Genomic DNA, 19,092 nt, shown 5'->3' with positions numbered 1-19,092 from the left:
GGAATTACAGTGCCAAAGAAGTGATTCCACTCTGTTAAATAAGAAATGTTTTCCTTTTACCTCTTGAGAACTTTGGTTTGCTTCTTTCCTTATGCAAGCAGAAGCACCAGTGGGGCAGCTGCTTTGCAGACACACTTTTGGCAAGGAGAGGAGGTCTCACCGCTCTAAGGGCCAGCAGAATATTTGATCATGATCCTGCAGAGTTTATTCCCCTAGGCAGGTGTAAGCTAGAGTGTCACACACTGGGAAGTTCAGCAGCTCAGAAACTCGTACAAATGTCCCCTGCCCTCATCTCACTTCCATCACTGTTGGGAAGGGCTTTACCATTGTTTTCATGGAGGTTAGAAAATACCCAGTGAGAGGAGATCTGGCCTGGTCTTTGGTGTTACGTGCCTCCCTGCTGCCTCTTCTATGCCTTTCTTAGCAAGATCCATGGTTTCCTTTGCTCAGCCTGCACTGAGGGACTGTTGAAGAATTAGGCTTTTCGGGAACAACTACTGACACTGCTGTCTCCTCCAAGACAGAGATTCATTTTGACACTTTATAATCAGGTCTATCAGACAGCTGCAATCACATAACGGCACAGCAAGGTGACATTTTGATGTCACCTGCCTCTATCCTGGCTGGGTTTTAACTTATTTTCACAGGACAAGCACACACAACTTTTCCCAGCAAGCTCCTCAAATGCTTTGGCTCACCCAAACAGTCATGCCAAATTGGAGAGCACTACAGAAGAGTCCAAGCCAGGCCCTGGGTGCTGCAGTCACTGTAGCAGGATCTGGAAGCCTCTGCCTCTAGGATCTTGGTCACAGCTCAGTCCCATGGGGCAGCCTTCATGTCAGAAAGGGCCTCTTTGAAAGCCAGTTTGGGCAGCATGTTCCTGCCTAGTTGGTACCTCCTCGGCAAATTAAGATGGGTACTTGAGAATGGGAAATGCCAACATGGTGCTTGGCATCAGCTGTGCCTGGAGTTTCAGCCAGCATATCATGCCCTGCTGCATCCCCCTGACACCTTGGCCAGCAGCATAAGAAACAAGAGAGGCAGATTTAAGGGCCTTTACTCAATAGCCACCTGCTGTGGGGTTATAGATGGTGTGTGCTCTGGCAAGCCTCAGAGCTGAAGGGTAACATAGCAACCCCTATTCAAAGCTAAGGGGCAGAATAAATCAGCACATTTGTCCTTCTCCAGAGCAGAGAAGGTCCGCTGCCAGTGCCAAGAGGGAATGGGAACAAAGAACCTGGCAGTCCCCTCCATTTTGAAATGCCAGACAGGATTAGGGAAGGCAGCTGAATCAGTTCATTTCTGGCAAATGGCAGATGGAGAAGAGCCTGGAGAAAGATGGGTCCAGAGGACAAACAAAAGTCATCCACAAAACTCACTAGGCTTTGGGTGGGAAGGCACCCTGGGGTTTCTTTCTGGGCCAGTAAGCCTTCCCGGGGCACCACGAGTGAGATGGGCACAGAACGGGCTGAAGTGAAGGACAGGGATGTGAGAAGACACAGGAGGATGCAGAGATCCACGGGTGGTCAGGCAGCTGCAAGTAAGGGACAAACTGCACCCAATCCTGCTTCTTCATCATGGCACCTCTCAAGCAGCCGCAAGATGATGGGTAGCTTTCAATAGCACAACCACCACAACAGCAGACAAGGGCAGGGTGAGAAGAGCCCTGTGTCCAACTGTAGGCAGTAACAGGAAAGGCAGTACAGCAACTATCCTCATTCACCTACACCATGACAGACAGAGCAGCACCTCTGTTAGGGACCTTGTTGGAGGGAAGAAAGCACCAGCACTAAATCACTCCACTCTCTTCTTGCAGAAAAGCATGTTTTCTTCAGAGCTCGTATCCTGCTCCAGGGGTGACCAGGCCTGATCTGGCTTAGTCCACACCACCATTTGGGATCCCAGCATGTGGTGGTCTGGCTCTGATGAGCAGCACAAGGCAGAGCTCTGTAGATGTATTCCCAGAAAGAAGACAGATAGAGCCAGCTGCCAGAGAGGGGAACACATTCCACTCACCCTATTGCTTGGGCCAGCTGCTTCCCTGTAGTCTGAACAAGCATCCCAGCCAGCCTGCCCTTCTTCCCCTTGGGTGCCCAACACCAGCCTGTGATTCCTGGGATGGGGTTTTGACTACTGAGGGGTGTTACGAGCTGCAGCAGGCCTCCAGGGAGCTTGCCATAAACCTGCCTGACAGCACCCACTGAGCAACCCCAGACCAGCTCCTGCCAAAGCTCCTCAGAGCACAAACACTCCACGCTTGACATTAAAGGCCAGTGTGTTCACTCTAATGGCATTCGGGCAGCTGGGTAACTCGCATAAAATGGAGCCTAATATGGGCCCTGTGCTAATGGCAATCATTAACCAGAGCTCTCAATTTGTTAAGCAATGTATTTACACAGCTGGAGAACAGCCTAAGATACAAGCACTCAGCTGCCAGTGGGAGGGCACACAGGCTCAGGCGCAAGCTCTGCCACACACACCCATGCTCACTCGCTCACTCTCACCTGCTTTCACCCACCTCAGGCTCTTCCCTGGTCACTTGCTCACAACCCTCTGAGCACACACAGACCTCCTCTTCTCCTGGGTTGGAAATCACAAGGTGAGCTGTCCGCCCTCATACAAATCTTATCTGCTCATACCATAACTCAAGCCAAGCAGGGCCCAACCTCTACCAGCATCTAGGGGACAGTCCAAGGGAGCACAGCTCATCACTTGCTCTTACAACTGCCTAGAGTAGAAGGTAGTTTCAGTACCTAGACACCCATGCTGCCTCATTGCTTGCTTCACTTGAGGTAGATGAACTTCTAAGGGAACTGGCTTGTGTTACTCACATTTCAAGCAATGAGGCAGTCTGTGCATAGGTCACACGTGCTTGTCAGCATGCACCCAGACACTTCTTCCTACATATATGCACACCTACATATACTCTTGGAAGCCTGTACTGTAGTCATCAATTGCATTATCACCATTAAATACAAGTAGTAAATAAGCAACCAGGCTTGAACAGTATCTCAAGCACATTAAGAAAGAAGCACACCTAAAGATGGTACAGATAGACTGTATGCAGGTGCCCCAAAGACAACCAGTGAGATTAAACACCACAGAAAAAATGCAGAATTTCAATCATATTAGGACCTCTCAGAAATCAGAAAAATGGACAACTGCTTCACAAATCCATCTGCAACATAATTGTACATTTCAGCAAGGAAAAAGTATATAGGAAGAAGAAACAGGTAAAGGCTAAGTCTACTAATACAAACCCACATTCCTCCTAGAAACCTATCCCTTACCGCTATGAAGTCTGAGAAAATAAGCCAAATTCAGATTATGAAATAACTTAATTTTGAACTCATGATCCCACAGAAGGGCAGTTTTCTTCAGACAAAGCAAAAGCAAGCACAGCTCCAAGTGTGCTCTCAGCTGTGGGAATGACAATCCCCGTAGGAGGAGGGAAATGGAGTTACCTAACACAAAAATGTCATGGAAGGGAGTGGTGTGCTAGGGGTGATACAAAACGAAGCCCTGCTTAATACTCTTTGGTCTTCTTTCATAAGAGCTCTACTATCCTGGTGGGATACAAAATCCAATCAGTTTATGCACTCTGCCAACCCGTTCCCTGCTCAGGACCAATCCAGCACAGGAGTCCCTTCTTTCCTACCCTTGGGCCCTGGCAGTTGAGAAACGCTGCCTTCCATAGGTGGATGCCTCTCAGTGGTGGGTGAATGATCGCTTTGCAGTCTGTAGACTCACTTGTTAGAGTGCTTTGGGATGAAAAGCACCATGTAATTGCAAGTTGTAAAGGCGCATCCGATTCCCACCACCACCCTGTGTGAAAAGGAATAAATCCCCAGAAGAGCCTTGGCAAAGACGGACGCCTGCCCGCAACGCTGCCTGTTTGCAAGACAGCTGCCCTGCCCAGGAGGGGCCAGAGCCAGAGGTAGTACCAATATTCAGCCAGGGCACAGAGAAAGTAAAGGCTGTCAGACTCCCTAGTGGAGCATTTACAGGTACAGTGCTTTTAATTTCACTTTGTCCTCCTTCTTCTGACACCTGGCAGGTGGTTAGAAAAGAAACTGATGACACTTCAACTTTGATGTGTGAAACCATCAGCTGCAAGCAAGGGAATGGGACCCTTGTGCCTGCTCCCAGCTACATCTGTAATCCAGGATATGGTCAAGCCACTTTGTATCATCTGTGCCTCAGTTTCTCCAGTGTGTAATACACAGACCTCAGTCAGGCAGCCAGGATGAACTAATACCTAGGTGTTGTGACCTTCTGATGAGAGGTGATTGCCTTTCAATTACAGTCTTGCTTCAGGCAGTTTTCAAGAAATAGTTGCTGACAAGTGTTGCTCCTCCAGTGGAGCAGCAATTCACATTTAACTGCTTCTTCATTAACTCCAGTAGGGTCTCTGACAATTTATTCCAGTCACAGACCTGGAGCAGCTCAAAGAATAACTTTTCAAAGGCAAACCCTTTCCCTCCTGAAAGTCTCTCCTCCACCCCCAGGTTCATATGCAGTTTAATTTAAGGGGATAACTAAAAGATAGACCATGACACAACTTTAAGACTACTCTTCTCCCTTGTCTTCCAAGAAAAGGAAAGATCAACTCCAAATGTTGTTCTGAAAAGGAAAACAAAACTCTGCAGTTAGTACTGGTTTTGTGTTCTCCATCACCCTTCCCTAGAAGGCTGAAAGGCCTGTCTTCCTCCACCAACATAAGGCTGCCTAACACCTACTTCATTCTATGCAACGACATTGGAAAGACGAGTTCAATAGTCTACAAACACATCACTGTTCCTCTTAAAAAGAAAAAATTAAAAAAAAATCTATCAAACATGTGCAAATGTGTGAGCAGAGTTGTCAGATGGCAACTATCAGACTTAGAGAGGTGCCACCACAAAGACAACACTGAACTTTTTTGGAAGTTACTTCAAAGGGCCTAGCAGATGCTTGCTGATCACTTGCCCAAGAGCAGAAATTGGCCCATTTCAGATAAGGGTCCTTGCTGGCATGAGTGCAATAAGCCTTTCTTTTCTTCTCACACATCTTTGAGAGGTGTCTTTGAGAAAGCTGACTGCAAGCTTTGATTTTGCCTGCCTGACAATCTGAAGAAAGGAGGCTCCACAATAAAAAGGGACAGATGGGTCATTCAGAGGGGCAAGATGTCAGTGCTCTCTGGCCAACTTGGATACCTTGTTGCTCCAGGGTCCCAGTGAAGATCATGCTCTGAAGGCCAGACAAATCTCTTAGGAACAGGTGAATGAACCCACATCCCCCTGCTAGGGAGCTGTGTCTTGCCTCCACTTTCCCTCCTTCCGATATGAAATGTCCTGTGCTTCCCTGCACATGCCTGCAGCAGCTCCTGCACACACCCCAGGGTCTCAGTGTGCCTGAGCAGGATGAGGAGCAGGCATGAAAGGAACTCCAAGCAAGCACAGGCAAGGCACAATGTAGCCCTAAATCTCTCAACTACATCCAAGCAGAGTCTTCACCAATTTTAGTCTGTACGTGTATGATGCTACCTTGTCTTCTCCCTCCTCCCCAGCTTCCCCTTTCCAGCCCTCCCTGTGTGGCAGGAACATCCACCTTCCCTCCAGAGGGATGGCAGCTGGCTGCCCTCACAGTCCTCCTCCCTTCAGGCCAAGATCCCCAGGTACCATGCTCCTCACAGAGCCGGTGCGTGGTATATACTTGGGCACGTGCAGCTTCTGGTTTGCACAAGTCCAGGGCAACCCGCTTCCCTCTGGCCAGGCAGGCTGGCACAGAGCAGCACACTGCTTTCAACTTACAGAGAATCCAAATTAAAACTGCAAAGTGAGTATTAATTACCCTGGCATGAGCAGGCTGCAAACGCATGACAGAGTGTGCATGCCTCTGGACAAACTGCCCTAGCCACAGAAGCCGAGCGCAGGAAGTGGGTGTATTATGGGAGAGGTGTGTGGGAAAAGAGGATTACAGCTCTGGGGACTGGGAGAGGGAATGGGTGCCAGGTTCCCACAGCCACACAAACAAAGGGGAGCAGAGAGCATTTGCAGTGGGCCTGGATGCGGTGGTAAGAGACATGCCTGACCTGCCATCTTGGACTTGAAGCTTTGCTAGAAAACAGTGGCAGAGCTGCTGTGTCCCTCTGCCATCCCCTACCCTCTTCTCTGTTCCATCATCCAGGTGTGACCCAAAAGTTACCAAATCCGTTCCCTTCTCTCAGTGAAGTAAGTGCCTTTCCACTTCCTAGCCCCTTGAACCATGGCACCACCAGCCAGAGCCACCACCGACACAAAGGGCTGTCCCAGGAGCAGCTGGTCATGGCTGCACCTCAGTCCTAACCTTCTTTCTATCCCTCCTCACCCATCATTCTTAAACCAGACTGACAACTCACATCAGACCACAAAGCAAGGACAGTGCTGAAAATAGGATGTCAGTCTCCTGACTCACCAGCTACTCACTTCTTTCATGGTGCTGTCTGGATTACAGAGCTCTTGGCTGTTTCACAATGTCTATTCTGCAAGCACTTACATGATTTAACGGGTACAAGGGCATACATGGCAGGAATTTATAAAAAGCAGGCAGCAAAGTCTTTAAAGAAGCAGAAGAAAGAGACATGACAGCCCCTCTTCTGGCTGCTATGGACAGGCTGAAGTCTGGCTAGCCTTTGCCATGAAATCCAATAAAAGCAATGCTAAATAAAACAGTGTCTGGAGCCAGATGTTTGGGATAGTTTAACAGACAGAGGCATTCCTATCTCGGCTACACTGGATCCTTTCCCTCACTGAGGAAACTCTGGACAGAGTCTTTTGTCAGGAATTACTCAGACCAAGGGCTGGGATTTTCCACATCCAGCTATCACTGCACCATCACCCTCAGCAGGCAGCTCAGTGGCTGGGTTGGGAGAAGCATGAGGGAACCTGATTTCCTCAATAAGCAAATGGATATTCATGCTCTCACTTGAGAGGACCTTCTGCATTTTGCTCAGCAGAGACGTGTCCATCAACAGGAAACAAGAGCTTGCCAAGGGAGCTGTAGGGCTAAAATCTCCATGAGGGGCCTCTGCCCAGCAAGGATGCAACTGGCCAGGGAGACAAGTCTCTCACTGCTTCAAAAGGACAGGTTTGGATTTAGGCACTCGGTCATATACTGAAGACAACCAGGAGAGTCTGACAAACTGTAAGCAAGCTGCAGTTTGGGATCTCTGTTGCCTCAGATGTCAGAGCTGTTTCGACTGCATGATATGGTATGAATAAGGACACAGCTCAAGGAATGTGGTTTGAAGATCAAAACCCAGACTTCAGTTCTCCTCACACCGTCTTCAGAGAAGTCACATTCTCTACTAGTTTCTCAGTTTAACTCACTCTGAAATTGCAATCATTATATTTATCTGCCTCTGGGATGCTATACTTAGCATTGCTTGCAAAGCACCATGGGAGCCTGCAATGGAAGGAGCAACATATATGTGCGTGTATGTATATATAATGTATGTACGTACACACACAGATTCTTCTGATGTTTTTAAAAATCTTTACTTCTTGCTGTGCAGCCAGAACCAGAGGTTTGCACCAATACTGCTCTGTCACCTAGTATGCCTTGCATTTGTGAATAGCTCAGGCCTCTGCCAAGAAGGCTCAGGCCACCATATCTCCGGCTCAGCTCCAAGCTGAACAGGACCCTTGTTTTAGGAGAAGAAAATCCAGCATGTTTCCGCAGTGGCCTTTTAGGATACAGACAAAAGAGATGAGACAGCGAAGTCATTCCAGGGATCTGGCCCCAGTCCAAGCAGAGAACGTTCACAACATAGATAAAATCAAGGCAAGAGCACAAGAGGTTTATGTTCCAATTTAAAATTAATATTTTATTTTTACATAGCAGAAAATATCTCTCTGATCAGCCAGGTTATCAGATTGGCCTTGAAATCCTTACTTCCTCTCTGCCTGCCCCAACAAGAGTTCTTGAAATACCCAGGGGCTTGCCAGTTGTCTTCTGTCTGCCTGCTGCTGCCGAGGTAAGTCCAGCTCCACCAATCCCATTCAGAGACTGCATGTAGGAGGTTGTGAAGGAAGAACAAGAACAGGGCCAGATGACAGACTTGTAACCCTCATCCCAAGAGGGCCTGGAGAACTGAAAACTTGCGGTATTACAGAAAGACTCTGGAAGATGGTTCTCTGCATTCAGAGCTGGTTACAGCTGACCAAGCCTGGTCAGGGAGGAGGCAGTTACATCTTGTGAGCATGTGCCTGTACAGTCATCCTCCTTCCAGCACTAAGGAAGCATCTCCGCACAACACCCAACTGCATCATACAAGCATGCTCTGGATGCTAAAATACCCATGCACGTGCACATACCCCTCTCACTTACACTTAACAGCCTTGCTTCCAGTTAGAGACACGACACTGGCCGACACTTTGGGGCACCAGTGACCAGGTCCGCACTCACACATTCCCCACCTCACTGCACTACACCCATGTAGGCACATGTCTACCCCACACCTTGCACTGACACATGTTATGCTACATGTATCCATTATGCACAAATCCATACTTCATACACATGCTGTCACCTCCAATTTATCTCTGCTAACCTGCTCGCAGGGGCTGATTCTCCTGTTCCATTATCCTCTACTTGGGAGGAACAGAACAGAGATTTTGTTTCTCTTCATTGTAAGCCCTGACCTCTCACAGCTGCTATTCTTGAACAGCATTTCAAACACGACTGAGCTGCTGCACATTTGGGAAGTTTATTAATCTCTCTGCCTTACTCTGGTAGGTTCTTAGACTTGTCACATCACTGCTTCATCATCTCACGTAAGAAAAACTGCTAAGCAAGTGGAAAGGCTGTAGCCTAACACAGCCTGAGCTGGCTCACAGGAAGCTGAAGAACAGAGAACGATTACAAGATGGCACCTTAGTGTTAAAACAGCATGAGAAGAAGTAAAACCCAGCCTGTCACCTGCTTGAGAAAGACTCTCAAGGACCATCGACGTTTCCAAAGGCTGAAACTCTGTTTCAGTGCCGGATGGCAAAGACACTGCCCCTCCATTTCACCTTCCCACAGGAGACTCTTCCAGAAGAGGAGGGAAGAATAATATAGCTGGGATGATGCATGGTCACTTTGCATCCTGACATGCCAACAAAGCCCAGAGTTGTCAAGGAAACCAAAATATCAGCCAGGAGGAGGGTATTTTTAAAAACACACATTATCTCACAACCACATGAGACACTGTCCTCAGCAAGAACAGTATGAAAATGCTTTATTGATGTGACTAGCAGGTCACTGTCATCATTGTCCTTGCACAGGAGGAAACAAGCATAATCCTTTCTCCTTCAAGCTACTCAGCAGCAGGAGAAATGAGGGGAGTAAACAAGGATCCTTGCTACAAACTCCTGGCATAAGCCATTAGGTAAGCCTGCCTGCTCCTCACATCAGTTCACTCACTGCATCTTTGTCCAGTTGTATGCTCTCTGGATGTCACTGCCCATCTCAATTCACAAAGATACTGCATGCTCTTTATGCTGAAACAAGAGCTCTTGTGCATCAGGGCTTCTCAGGGCTATAGTCACACAAGCAAACTGGCTCACACAGTGATGTTTCCTGTTTAGACACACAAAGTTGTCTGGTTCCTCCTGTAACAGCTCAGCTCATTTGCTGCTATCTGCCTTCATTTCTTCCTTGCCTCCTGCTGTCATCCTTTGCAAAAGGCCACATTCAGCAGGGCCTCAGAATGGCCCCCTCAGTGAACTAAGGTCCCTAGTGTGCTTGGACTCCATTACTGAATGCTGGGCAAGAGTCAGAAACGACAGAATAGTGGAGGTTGGCAGGCACCTCTGAAGATAGTTGAGTTCAATGCCCCCTCCTCAGCAAGGGGTCAGCAAGAGCACATTGCCCAAGACTGTGTTCTGGCAAGCTTTGTGTATCTCCATGGACATGTATCTCCCAGAGACTCCACAATTTCTCTGAGCAACCTAAATTTTCTGCATTTCAACTTGTGCCTGTTACCTCTTGTCCTGCTGCTGGGCAACACTGAGAAGGAAACCTGTGCCAAGCATGTCTTACTGGGTAGATTGAGGTTTCCCTTTACATGATGGGAGCACAGCATCATCCTTCAGAGCTGTTGATCCCTCAGCCGCTTCTAGAGCTGAGGCACCTCAGTATTCTGCCAGGGACCTGCTGCCTACTTTTTAAGCTAGGTACACAAAAGGAGGCACTCGCAGCCACTTGAAAAATGGAAACTAAAATCCTCCTTTACCTAAGAGCTCTGCCACCACAACAGACCAACAACAGGCTGAAGTATCATATGCTATTGTCATGGAAACCACACAAGCACCTCAGGTAGAGATGCACTGTCCCAGCTTGGCAAGGTTGGCCAGAGAAGTACAGATTCTGTGCCATCTGTCAGAATAATGTGCTCTCAGTTTCTGCTGTTTATTTTAGTGTGAGCTGACAGGTTCAGTAGGAAGCAAAGGGATAATTCTGCCTCTCAGATTTTCCAGGGGCAAAAGAGTATGCCACAATAATGAGCTCAAGGTATCAGAGGGAACCACCCCATCAAGGCATTGCTGAAATGCCAGGGACTAGGGGACTGCCAGCAAGCAGCAATGGAAACAGCTGCAGTCCAGGGACACAGGAAATAAATAAACACCCCCAAAAAACCAGCAAAAGCACATCCAGCAGGGATAAAGGAAAGTGATAAGTTGCGCTAAAACACTGCAGCAGGTTTAGACCATTGGTAGGTCTGAAGGACAGGCATAGTCTGGGGAGAACTCACAGGGCACAAGAGGAGACAGCTCCACTGAAAACAATCCAGGCAGGACCACAAGAGAAAGTGCAAATCAGAAGTATCAGGTCATTGTGGGGCTGCTGGAAGACAGGAGTGAAGTGCCCTGGTAGAAGGCATGAGGAATTGGAGAAATACCATCCAACTCTGCAGAAGGCTCTAGCCAGCCCTACCTGCTCCTCCTCTCAAACACTAAATTCACCAAATTCAGCAATGGGCACCCAACAGCATGCCCATAAACAGCAGCACTTCCAGGTACACAAAGGCATCAGTCTCATTTCCTTCTGGGCAAGGTATGCCTGGTCTGCCAGTCATCCCTGTTACAAGGCTATAGTTACTGCAGTGAAAGTAGTAGTTTTACCACGAAGAATATATGTTTTCTTTACCCTGTCCTGTTTTTGCCTGTGTATTGCAAACATAGATGATCATATGGGGCTCAGTGGACTGAGGAGCTTGTTTTGGCTGCAATGTGCAAGGTCACACACACATCTCCCACACAGCTCCATACAGCGCAAAAGAGAGCCAAGGTACCCACAAAAGAGACGGGTTGGCTGAAGTCAGGGGATTGAGTACTAGAGGTTAAGACTCAAAAACTACAAGCAGGAGAGTTGAACACACCTAGCCCTTCTAGGTACATGTGTGCTCAAGAACAGGAGATGTTCAGACACTGCAGTCTCATCCCAGCTGCAGAGTAATCCAAGCAATCTAGCTCTCATCTGCCATCATCCAGGCCCACATCCCACATAGTTCTGCAGACACCAGCATACCACACTGCTAGTCCCTTTTCCACAGCTATCTATCAGTGTCTTACCCCTCCCAAACACCACTTGTGACCTCAGGTCAGCATTTCCCTCAGTCAAGAAGGATCCAGATGACACCCTACAGGACAGCTATGCATAACTGTATAAGCTTATAGCAGGGGATGTAGACTTCCACTACAAGGAAGCTTTGAACCTATAGTCTCCAAAATGGAAAAGTCAATGTACTATTAGCCTCATAAGCACCCAACCTAAATTGAAACTACAGTCTATACCCCAGACTAGCAACTTTTGTCATGCAGCCGATCAAGCCACAGGAAACCTCCAGAAATAGTCTTCTTGGTACAGTTACTCAAAGAGAATTGCCACATTGAGACGAATGTGGAAAGATGAAGGAACTGCACTAGAAAAGGACAACTTACATGAATTTTATTAACTCTAGTCTTCGCTCCATAATTCTTCTTGAGTAGCATCTTCTAAAAAAAAAGTAGAATCCAAGGATTAGTAGCAGTAGCATGAAGGAACAGAGAGGGAGGTTGTAAGTCTCTTTTCATTAAGAGTTAATTAGCAAACAGGATAGGTGGATGGTTAAGTGAGATATGAAAGACTAAGAACTACCAGAGGTGGCCATCAAGTAATCAACTGAATCTGAGACTGTCTCACCCAACTTGTACAGAGTCCTTTGGCAGTGGCATTTCAAAAGAAAGTACAAGAAATTCCACAGACCAAGAGATGGAACAACTGCCTAAAAGGAAGTTTCTTCCTAATTTCTGTCTATTAGTGGTTAATCTCTGCCCTGAAGCAGGTGAATTTATCTTCCTTTTATGAAGAAAAAAAAATAGTATTTAATGTAAATGTAGATGTTCATTATTTAACAGGTATTTTCATTATGTTTATGTATGCAGAATTAAAAGACAAGGTAAAAAGCACATGCCCACAGTCCTAAATCCTTTTGCCATATACTGTAAGAGCCATTAAAGTTGTCATGACATACAAACCACACAACTTAGCAAACAGGATATACTTAGAACAGCAATTACTCTGTGTAACTATAGAAATAAACAGGTGAGTTGCAGCTTTATTCCAGTTCTGAGGCAGTGCTTTGAAAGTTGGCAAGTGAATAAAATAATTCTTTTCCCTCTGAAAAAGATTCCAAAAACACAAAGTGGAAAACCAAGGCTTCAAGAGAAAACAGTTTTTCCATTAAAAAAAATTCAACTACATTTTCATAGTGAAAAGTTTGATGGTGGAGATACATCAGAAAAACTTCAACAGTTTTTGAAAGAAATTACAGACTTTCCTAGTTCCTGACTGTTTTCTACCCTTTTACAGTTAGAAAGCTAAATGAAGTGTAGGAAAACACTCCTTACATACACATTCTTTAACAAAGCAACTGAAGTGTTTTTCAGATTAAGTTCTTAACACAGAAGACCTGCAGAAAGACATCCCACCATCTTACCAATACGGATGGTAAACAGTGATACCTTTTTACTTCCTCTCTTCTTTTGCGTGTAGTCTTTCTGCTTTTTCCAGTAGAAGACAAGATAAAAATAGCACAGTAAAGGGAGCCTTGGAAACTCAAAAAGCTTAAAAAAACCAGAATATACAAACAATCCCCAAGAAATGGAGAAGAAGAAGAACCTGAAGACAGTGGTCAGGTGAAAGAATTAATGTTTTCAATAGAAAGTATTGCTGGAAAAGGTGGGGAAAGAAGTCCCACTCCTCCACCACTGTCTGCCATTTACCCCATGAGCACATCTTTGCAGTGCCGAGCCACACAGCTGCCCAAAACTTGGAGAGGTGTTGGAGACCCACTCACTTCTACACACACCAGCCTCTTGGATCTAAAAATCCAACCCTCAGCACACTCACGGCCCCCTTACATATCTGGAAGAAAGAGACAGGCACTGCAGCAAGTCTTGAAATTTGGACACGGGTAGTTTGGGGCCTAAGGAAAGTGCATTTCACTGTCCAAACATGCATGGCGGAGAAGGGAGGTGCTGCAAGGATTTTGAGCTTTCTCTTGTAATCCTTCAGCAGGTGAATCCTAATGATGTCTTTGTTACTCAAAGGGCTCAACAGCAGCCCTGCCTGGTGCCTGCAGCCTCTGCCCCAGGGCTGACCTGGCAGCACAGGCTGCAATGTCAGTGCAGCACCAAGGTTTCCAACCCAAAAGGGCCCAACAGGTCTTTGCACAAACCAGGTAAGGGATGACAGCAGGAACTGCTGAACTGAACTAATCTGAAGCTGTGCTGTCCCATGAAACAAGTAATTCTCCTGGAACTCCTGTAAAACAATGTGGGGCTCTGCTCCCAGCCAGGTCACAAAGCAATTACTGTAAGGCTGGTATTTACTGTGAGGTTACTGCCTTTCTTAAGACCCCCTGCAACCACGCAGTGAAAAAGGCTGAGGAGGAAGGAGAACTTGGTGGGGCTGAGAAACCCCAAAGATTCAAGGAAGGGCAAAGCGAAAAGCTGTGAGGTCTTGCAAAGCCATCACACTTCACAGGCAGGACAACCAGCATGGGTTCAGGAAGGGCAGGTCCTGCCTGACCAATCTCATCTCCTTTTATGACGAGGTGACCTGCTTGGTGGACAAGGGGAAGGCTGCGGAAGTTGTCTACTTGGACTTTAGTAAGGCCTTTGACACCGTCTCCCACAGCATCCTCCTGAAGAAGCTGGCTGGGCATGGCTTGGACAGGCATACGCTTTGCTGGGTTAAAAATTGGCTGGATGGCCAAGCACAGAGAGTTGTGGTGAATGGAGCTAAATCCAGTTGGTGACCAGTCACAAGCAGTGTTCCCCAGGGCTCAGTTTTGGGGCCAGTCCTGTTTAACATCTTTATCAATGATCTGGATGAGGGGATTGAGTGCTCCCTCAGCAAGTTTGCAGATGACACTAAGTTGGGAGGGAGTGTTGATCTGCCTGAGGGTAGGAAGGCTCTGCAGAGGGACCTGGATAGGCTGAATCAATGGGCTGAGGCCGACTGGATGAGCTTCAACAAGGCCAAGTGCCATGTCCTGCACTTTGGTCGCAATAACCCCATGCAGGGCTACAGGCTTGGGGATGAGTGGCTGGAAAGCTGCCAGGCAGAAAAGGACCTGGGGGTGTTGGTGGACAGCAGGATGACCATGAGCCAGCCCTTGCGGCCAGGGCAGCCAATGGCCTCCTGGGGTGTATCAGAAGGCGGGTTGTTAGTAGGTCGACTGCCCTGGTGAGATCGCATTTGGAATATTGTGTTCAGTTCTAGGCCCCTCAGTTCAAGAAGGACAGGGAATTGCTTGAAAAAGAGTCCAGTGCAGAGCCACAAAGATGATGGAGGGAGTGAAGCATCTCCCTTACGAGGGGTGACTGAGGGAGCTGGGTCTCTTTAGCTTGGAGAAGAAGAGACCGAGGGATGACCTCATTAATGTTTATAAACTTGTAAAGGGCGAGTGTCAGGAGGAAGGAGCCAGGCTCTTCTCAGAAACAGCCAATGACAGGACAAGGGGCAATGGGTGCAAGCTGGAGCATAGGAGGTTCAATCTGAAGATTAGGAAAAGCTTTTTTACTGTAAGGGTTACGGAGCACTGGACCAGGCTGCCCAGAGAGGTTGTGGAGTCTCCTTCTCTGGAGACATTCAAGACTCGCCTGGATGCGTTCCTGTGTGACCTAGTCTAGGTGATCCTGCTCTGGCAGAGGGGTTGGACTGGATGATCTTTCGAGGTCCCTTCCAACTCCTAATATTCTGTGATTTGGTCTCTCCATAAGCTCTTCTTCTAGATTGCTCTGAAATCTTGGCTGAAGAGCATAAGGAAAAGTAAGGTAAATGGCTCAAGCCACAAGCCCACTGGTGGGATAAAATGCATGAGAAAGTAGCATCAAGCAGCGAAAGTGAGAATCAAGACTCCTGATTTCAAGCCCCCTCCTTTAGGGGAAGAGCACTTTTACAGCAGGACATACCACATACTCTGCTGTATCCCATTTGACTACAAGCTGTGTGGCTTCAGGCAAGCCTCTCAGATTTTCCATGTTGCTGCAAAGCTGAGCTTTACAGTGGGTACTTGGCTGAACCCCCAAGGATGAGCAAGGCTGCGACACCAAATTTCACAGTGTCTCTGTAACACCACAGGATCCTCTGCCTAAAGGAGTAAAGTATCTTTAAGCACAACTCCGTCAGCCAGGGAGCAAGTACAACACCTTCCAGTGCAGCCCAGCGGGGCCCAATACCTAACAAGGTCCCATCCACAGATCCCCCAATGGCTCCATCACGGTGTAACAAAAGACATTATTTCCCCAACCACAAATTAGCAGAGGCAGAAAGACCTTAAATTTACTCATCCTGGCCTTCTATTAAAATGCATAGGGAAGAATAACAGACACAGCAATTCCACAATGATGACAAAGACTGACTGAAAAGTTTGAACTAGGCTGTGGGTGGATGGACAACCAGCCAGACTCTACCAAGAGGAATTAAAGTGCTCAACTGTATCCCAAGTCCTACGCTTCTAGCAGAAAACAGAGGTGCTCTTTTATCAATGCTGTTGTGATGAGCTTTAATCGTACAAGAATCTTACCACTATTTGCACTATTGCTACAGTTCAAAGAGGTTGCATTGTGCAGCAGCAGCAGCAGGATGCCCTACATAACAGGTTTTGTTAGTTAATATTGATCTCTGGTGTGCCTCTTGAAGGAAAGATAGCATCCCCTTATCAGCAGGCTGTAAAACTGGAGCGCAAACCTCAGAGGAAACTCTGGAACTGCTTGGTTTTCCTACTTCAACTTTGCCTGGAAGTGGAGCAAGATCACTTGTGCTGCACTGTTCCAGCTTCACTGCAAGGGTCCAAGATCATCATAAGATAAAACAGAGGGAGGGACAGGCAGAGAGAGAACAAGCCAGCCACATGATGCTGCAGCTGAGAATGAATAAACAGAAGGCCAGTTATCAAATATTATTCTATTTAATCAAATTGTTTCCACCTCACTTGCAACCACACGCTCTCTGCACCCAGCACAGTAAAGCCATGCTTTACAAAAAGTCAGTCAAGCATCTTTGTATGGTTTTCCATTCCTCGGTTTTCCTTTTCCTTGCCAAACCTGAGCACAGACTTCCAGATGGGGAAGCTAAAATGCTGTGCTCTTTAGCAACAGCCAGGGACTTTCCATGGCAGCCTCTCCTCGTCCTCCCTCTGGAGACCTCCATGTCACAAGCCAGCCATGAGATGCAGCAACTCATTAACTCCTATTTACCTAGATAAAAGGCAGAACTGAAATAACATTTATTTGGCTGCAGGACTTCCAGTAGCCTAAAGGCAGGGGGAATGGCCTATAAGAAAGGTGATACATCCAGTTTAGTAACCCCAGGTTTATTCCTAACTACTAGGTCAATCAGGAAGTGCAGTTTTATTTCCTCAAGTTACTTTTTGGAAGCTATGACAAGGAGAAGAGTGGAGATTTGCTGAAGGTCATGGAGAATGTTAGTAGCAGAGCTGAGAATAAACCATAGGGTTTGGTTTCCGAGACATTATTCCACCTGCAGAAAAGGAAATGGAAGAAAACGAGGCAATGTCTGTGCTCAGCCTCCCTATTTCAGTTAAAAAGTCCCTCCTGTTGCTCTCTGACAGAACTGCTGGCAGAGCTGAAACCTACAGCTTGGGAGCACTACTATTGGCATGGAGAAAAGTTTATTTTATGATCTGCTGCAGCTTCTACTTAAAAGGAAGAAATTACATGATTAAGGAAATGTGGAAAATCTTTTTTGAGGGCACAAGAGTTATGCTTCACCCTAAAAATAAGGCTGAATTGGAACATTTTATGGGTTAAAGTACCAGAAAACAGCAGAATCAGTTCAGCTTAAGAACCTTCCCACCAATCTTACCTCCTGTTACACAAATACTCTGCTCATAAATCAGTGACGCTCTCCATCCTGGACCTGGATTCAAAAGAAAGTTGCAAGGACTGGAAATGATCCCTTAGAGGGTTACATATTTACTGCATGACATTTGGTAATGAACCCCTGAACTGGCAAACGTGGCTTTGCTGCACAACACTGCCACACCAAAATACCACATTAAGAGCAGGGATGAACCACCACCACGCTTCTCTCCGAGTCCAGCTTTACTTCAGCAGACATCGCCAATTAAGTAGTAGTGCTTCAAGTCCTCAAACACTGACTTGAGCACTTCTGAACTAACCCAGACAGTAAGTAGTGCACATGAGTATTTGCTTGTGCACACAAGCTACCGTATCCAGAACTACAGTATACAAACAGCATCATCCAGATGACTGTATTATTTATTAATGAACAAAATACAGGTATTCTTAATGCAAGGTCATTTTAGGAATAGTGAAATTCTCAAGAATGATGAATTTATGTCACACTACTGCAGTTCAAAAATAAATATTTAAAACTCTAGCAATGAATAGTTAAGAAGCAGACATCACTACTTAATTTTCAAATTTAAGAGTTTAAACAATCTCTTGAATCAGTACACAATGCAAAGTATCAGCTCATATATTAATATACAACTTTCATCTTACATCTGCTTTTTATATGCACATTTCTATTTTTAGAATGCTTTCACTTTCACTACCTCTATAGGACAAAGCAACAGGTTTTTTGTCTACTGGCAAGTTTTTTTTAAATATTATTGTTAGCTAATTAATTTTATTATCTGGTTGTAGTTTTAAACCTAAGTGCCTATCTAAAGTTGGATCCAGTTTAACTACTGCCACCATTTTTTTCAAACAAATTTCATGCAAGAGACCACAGGAACTCTCAGTTCAACTTAACTCATTTAATTTACAACATATCAGCAAGTGCTACATTCTGATACACAGTCAGCCTGTTGCAACTTAAGAATTTTGCTAGGATTTTCACTTATTTAATGAAAAAGATTTCAAAATTTAAAGTGTTCAGTAACTGTGTTGTACCTTGACTCAAAGACCAGGCTTTTAGAAGAACATCAAGCAGGCCAGAACTAATGCCTTTCATTAGTTTTGCTGAGGACCCTCCACAGAAGGCCTAACGCACTTTGACTGAAGTTATGGACACGTCTGTCACTTGATGACATCATAAAGCTCTTGACAGGATACAGACCAAGTTTTAAAGAAAAAGTCTCCTCAACTCTGTAACTCTTGTTTTACTTCCATGCTGTTAACCCAACCAACCATCCAGTTTCTCAGTTGTCCAGAGTCTTCCAGGAACAACAAGGCAGACCAAGCTTGAATGTCTATCATGGAAAATAAATACAGAAACAGACTAATGATGTTGCTTTGTTTGTTCAGAAAAAGAACCAAAAGAAACATCACAATGTGAGGAGAAACTGCACCTTACAGTCATAGCAGAAGGCTGATGCAAAGGGAGAAACCATGCCCAGTGATGCAGTGTCCATAAAGAAAAAGCAACAGCAAGGCAGTGAAGCAGCTCCATGGCCCAAAAAGCAGAGGGCTGAAGGGACCTCAAGATGCTTCCTGGGAGAGGAAGGTGAAGTAGATGACAGTGCAGAAGCAATACCAATGCATGAGCTCCTGGCCAATACCACTGCCAGTGCACATGCCAAGCTGGCTGGGGAGCACAGCTACATGGTGC

General features: G+C 46.3%; 1 protein-coding gene across 1 annotated transcript in view; it reads right to left on the bottom strand.

Annotated features, from left to right (window-relative positions):
- Positions 1-19,092, bottom strand: part of LOC104542896 — a 55,991-nt gene that overhangs the window by 914 nt on the left and 35,985 nt on the right. The window contains exon 4 of the mRNA XM_010187358.1: positions 11,946-11,999. Coding sequence (XP_010185660.1) covers positions 11,946-11,999 — 54 coding nt within the window. The remainder of the gene's footprint in view (positions 1-11,945; positions 12,000-19,092) is intronic.

This window comes from Mesitornis unicolor, unplaced genomic scaffold (genome assembly GCF_000695765.1).
Source record: "Mesitornis unicolor isolate BGI_N332 unplaced genomic scaffold, ASM69576v1 scaffold10616, whole genome shotgun sequence".
NCBI lineage: Eukaryota > Metazoa > Chordata > Aves > Mesitornithiformes > Mesitornithidae > Mesitornis > Mesitornis unicolor.
The sequence above is the reverse complement of the archived record's forward strand: the minus strand, read 5'-3'. Positions and strand labels throughout refer to the sequence as shown.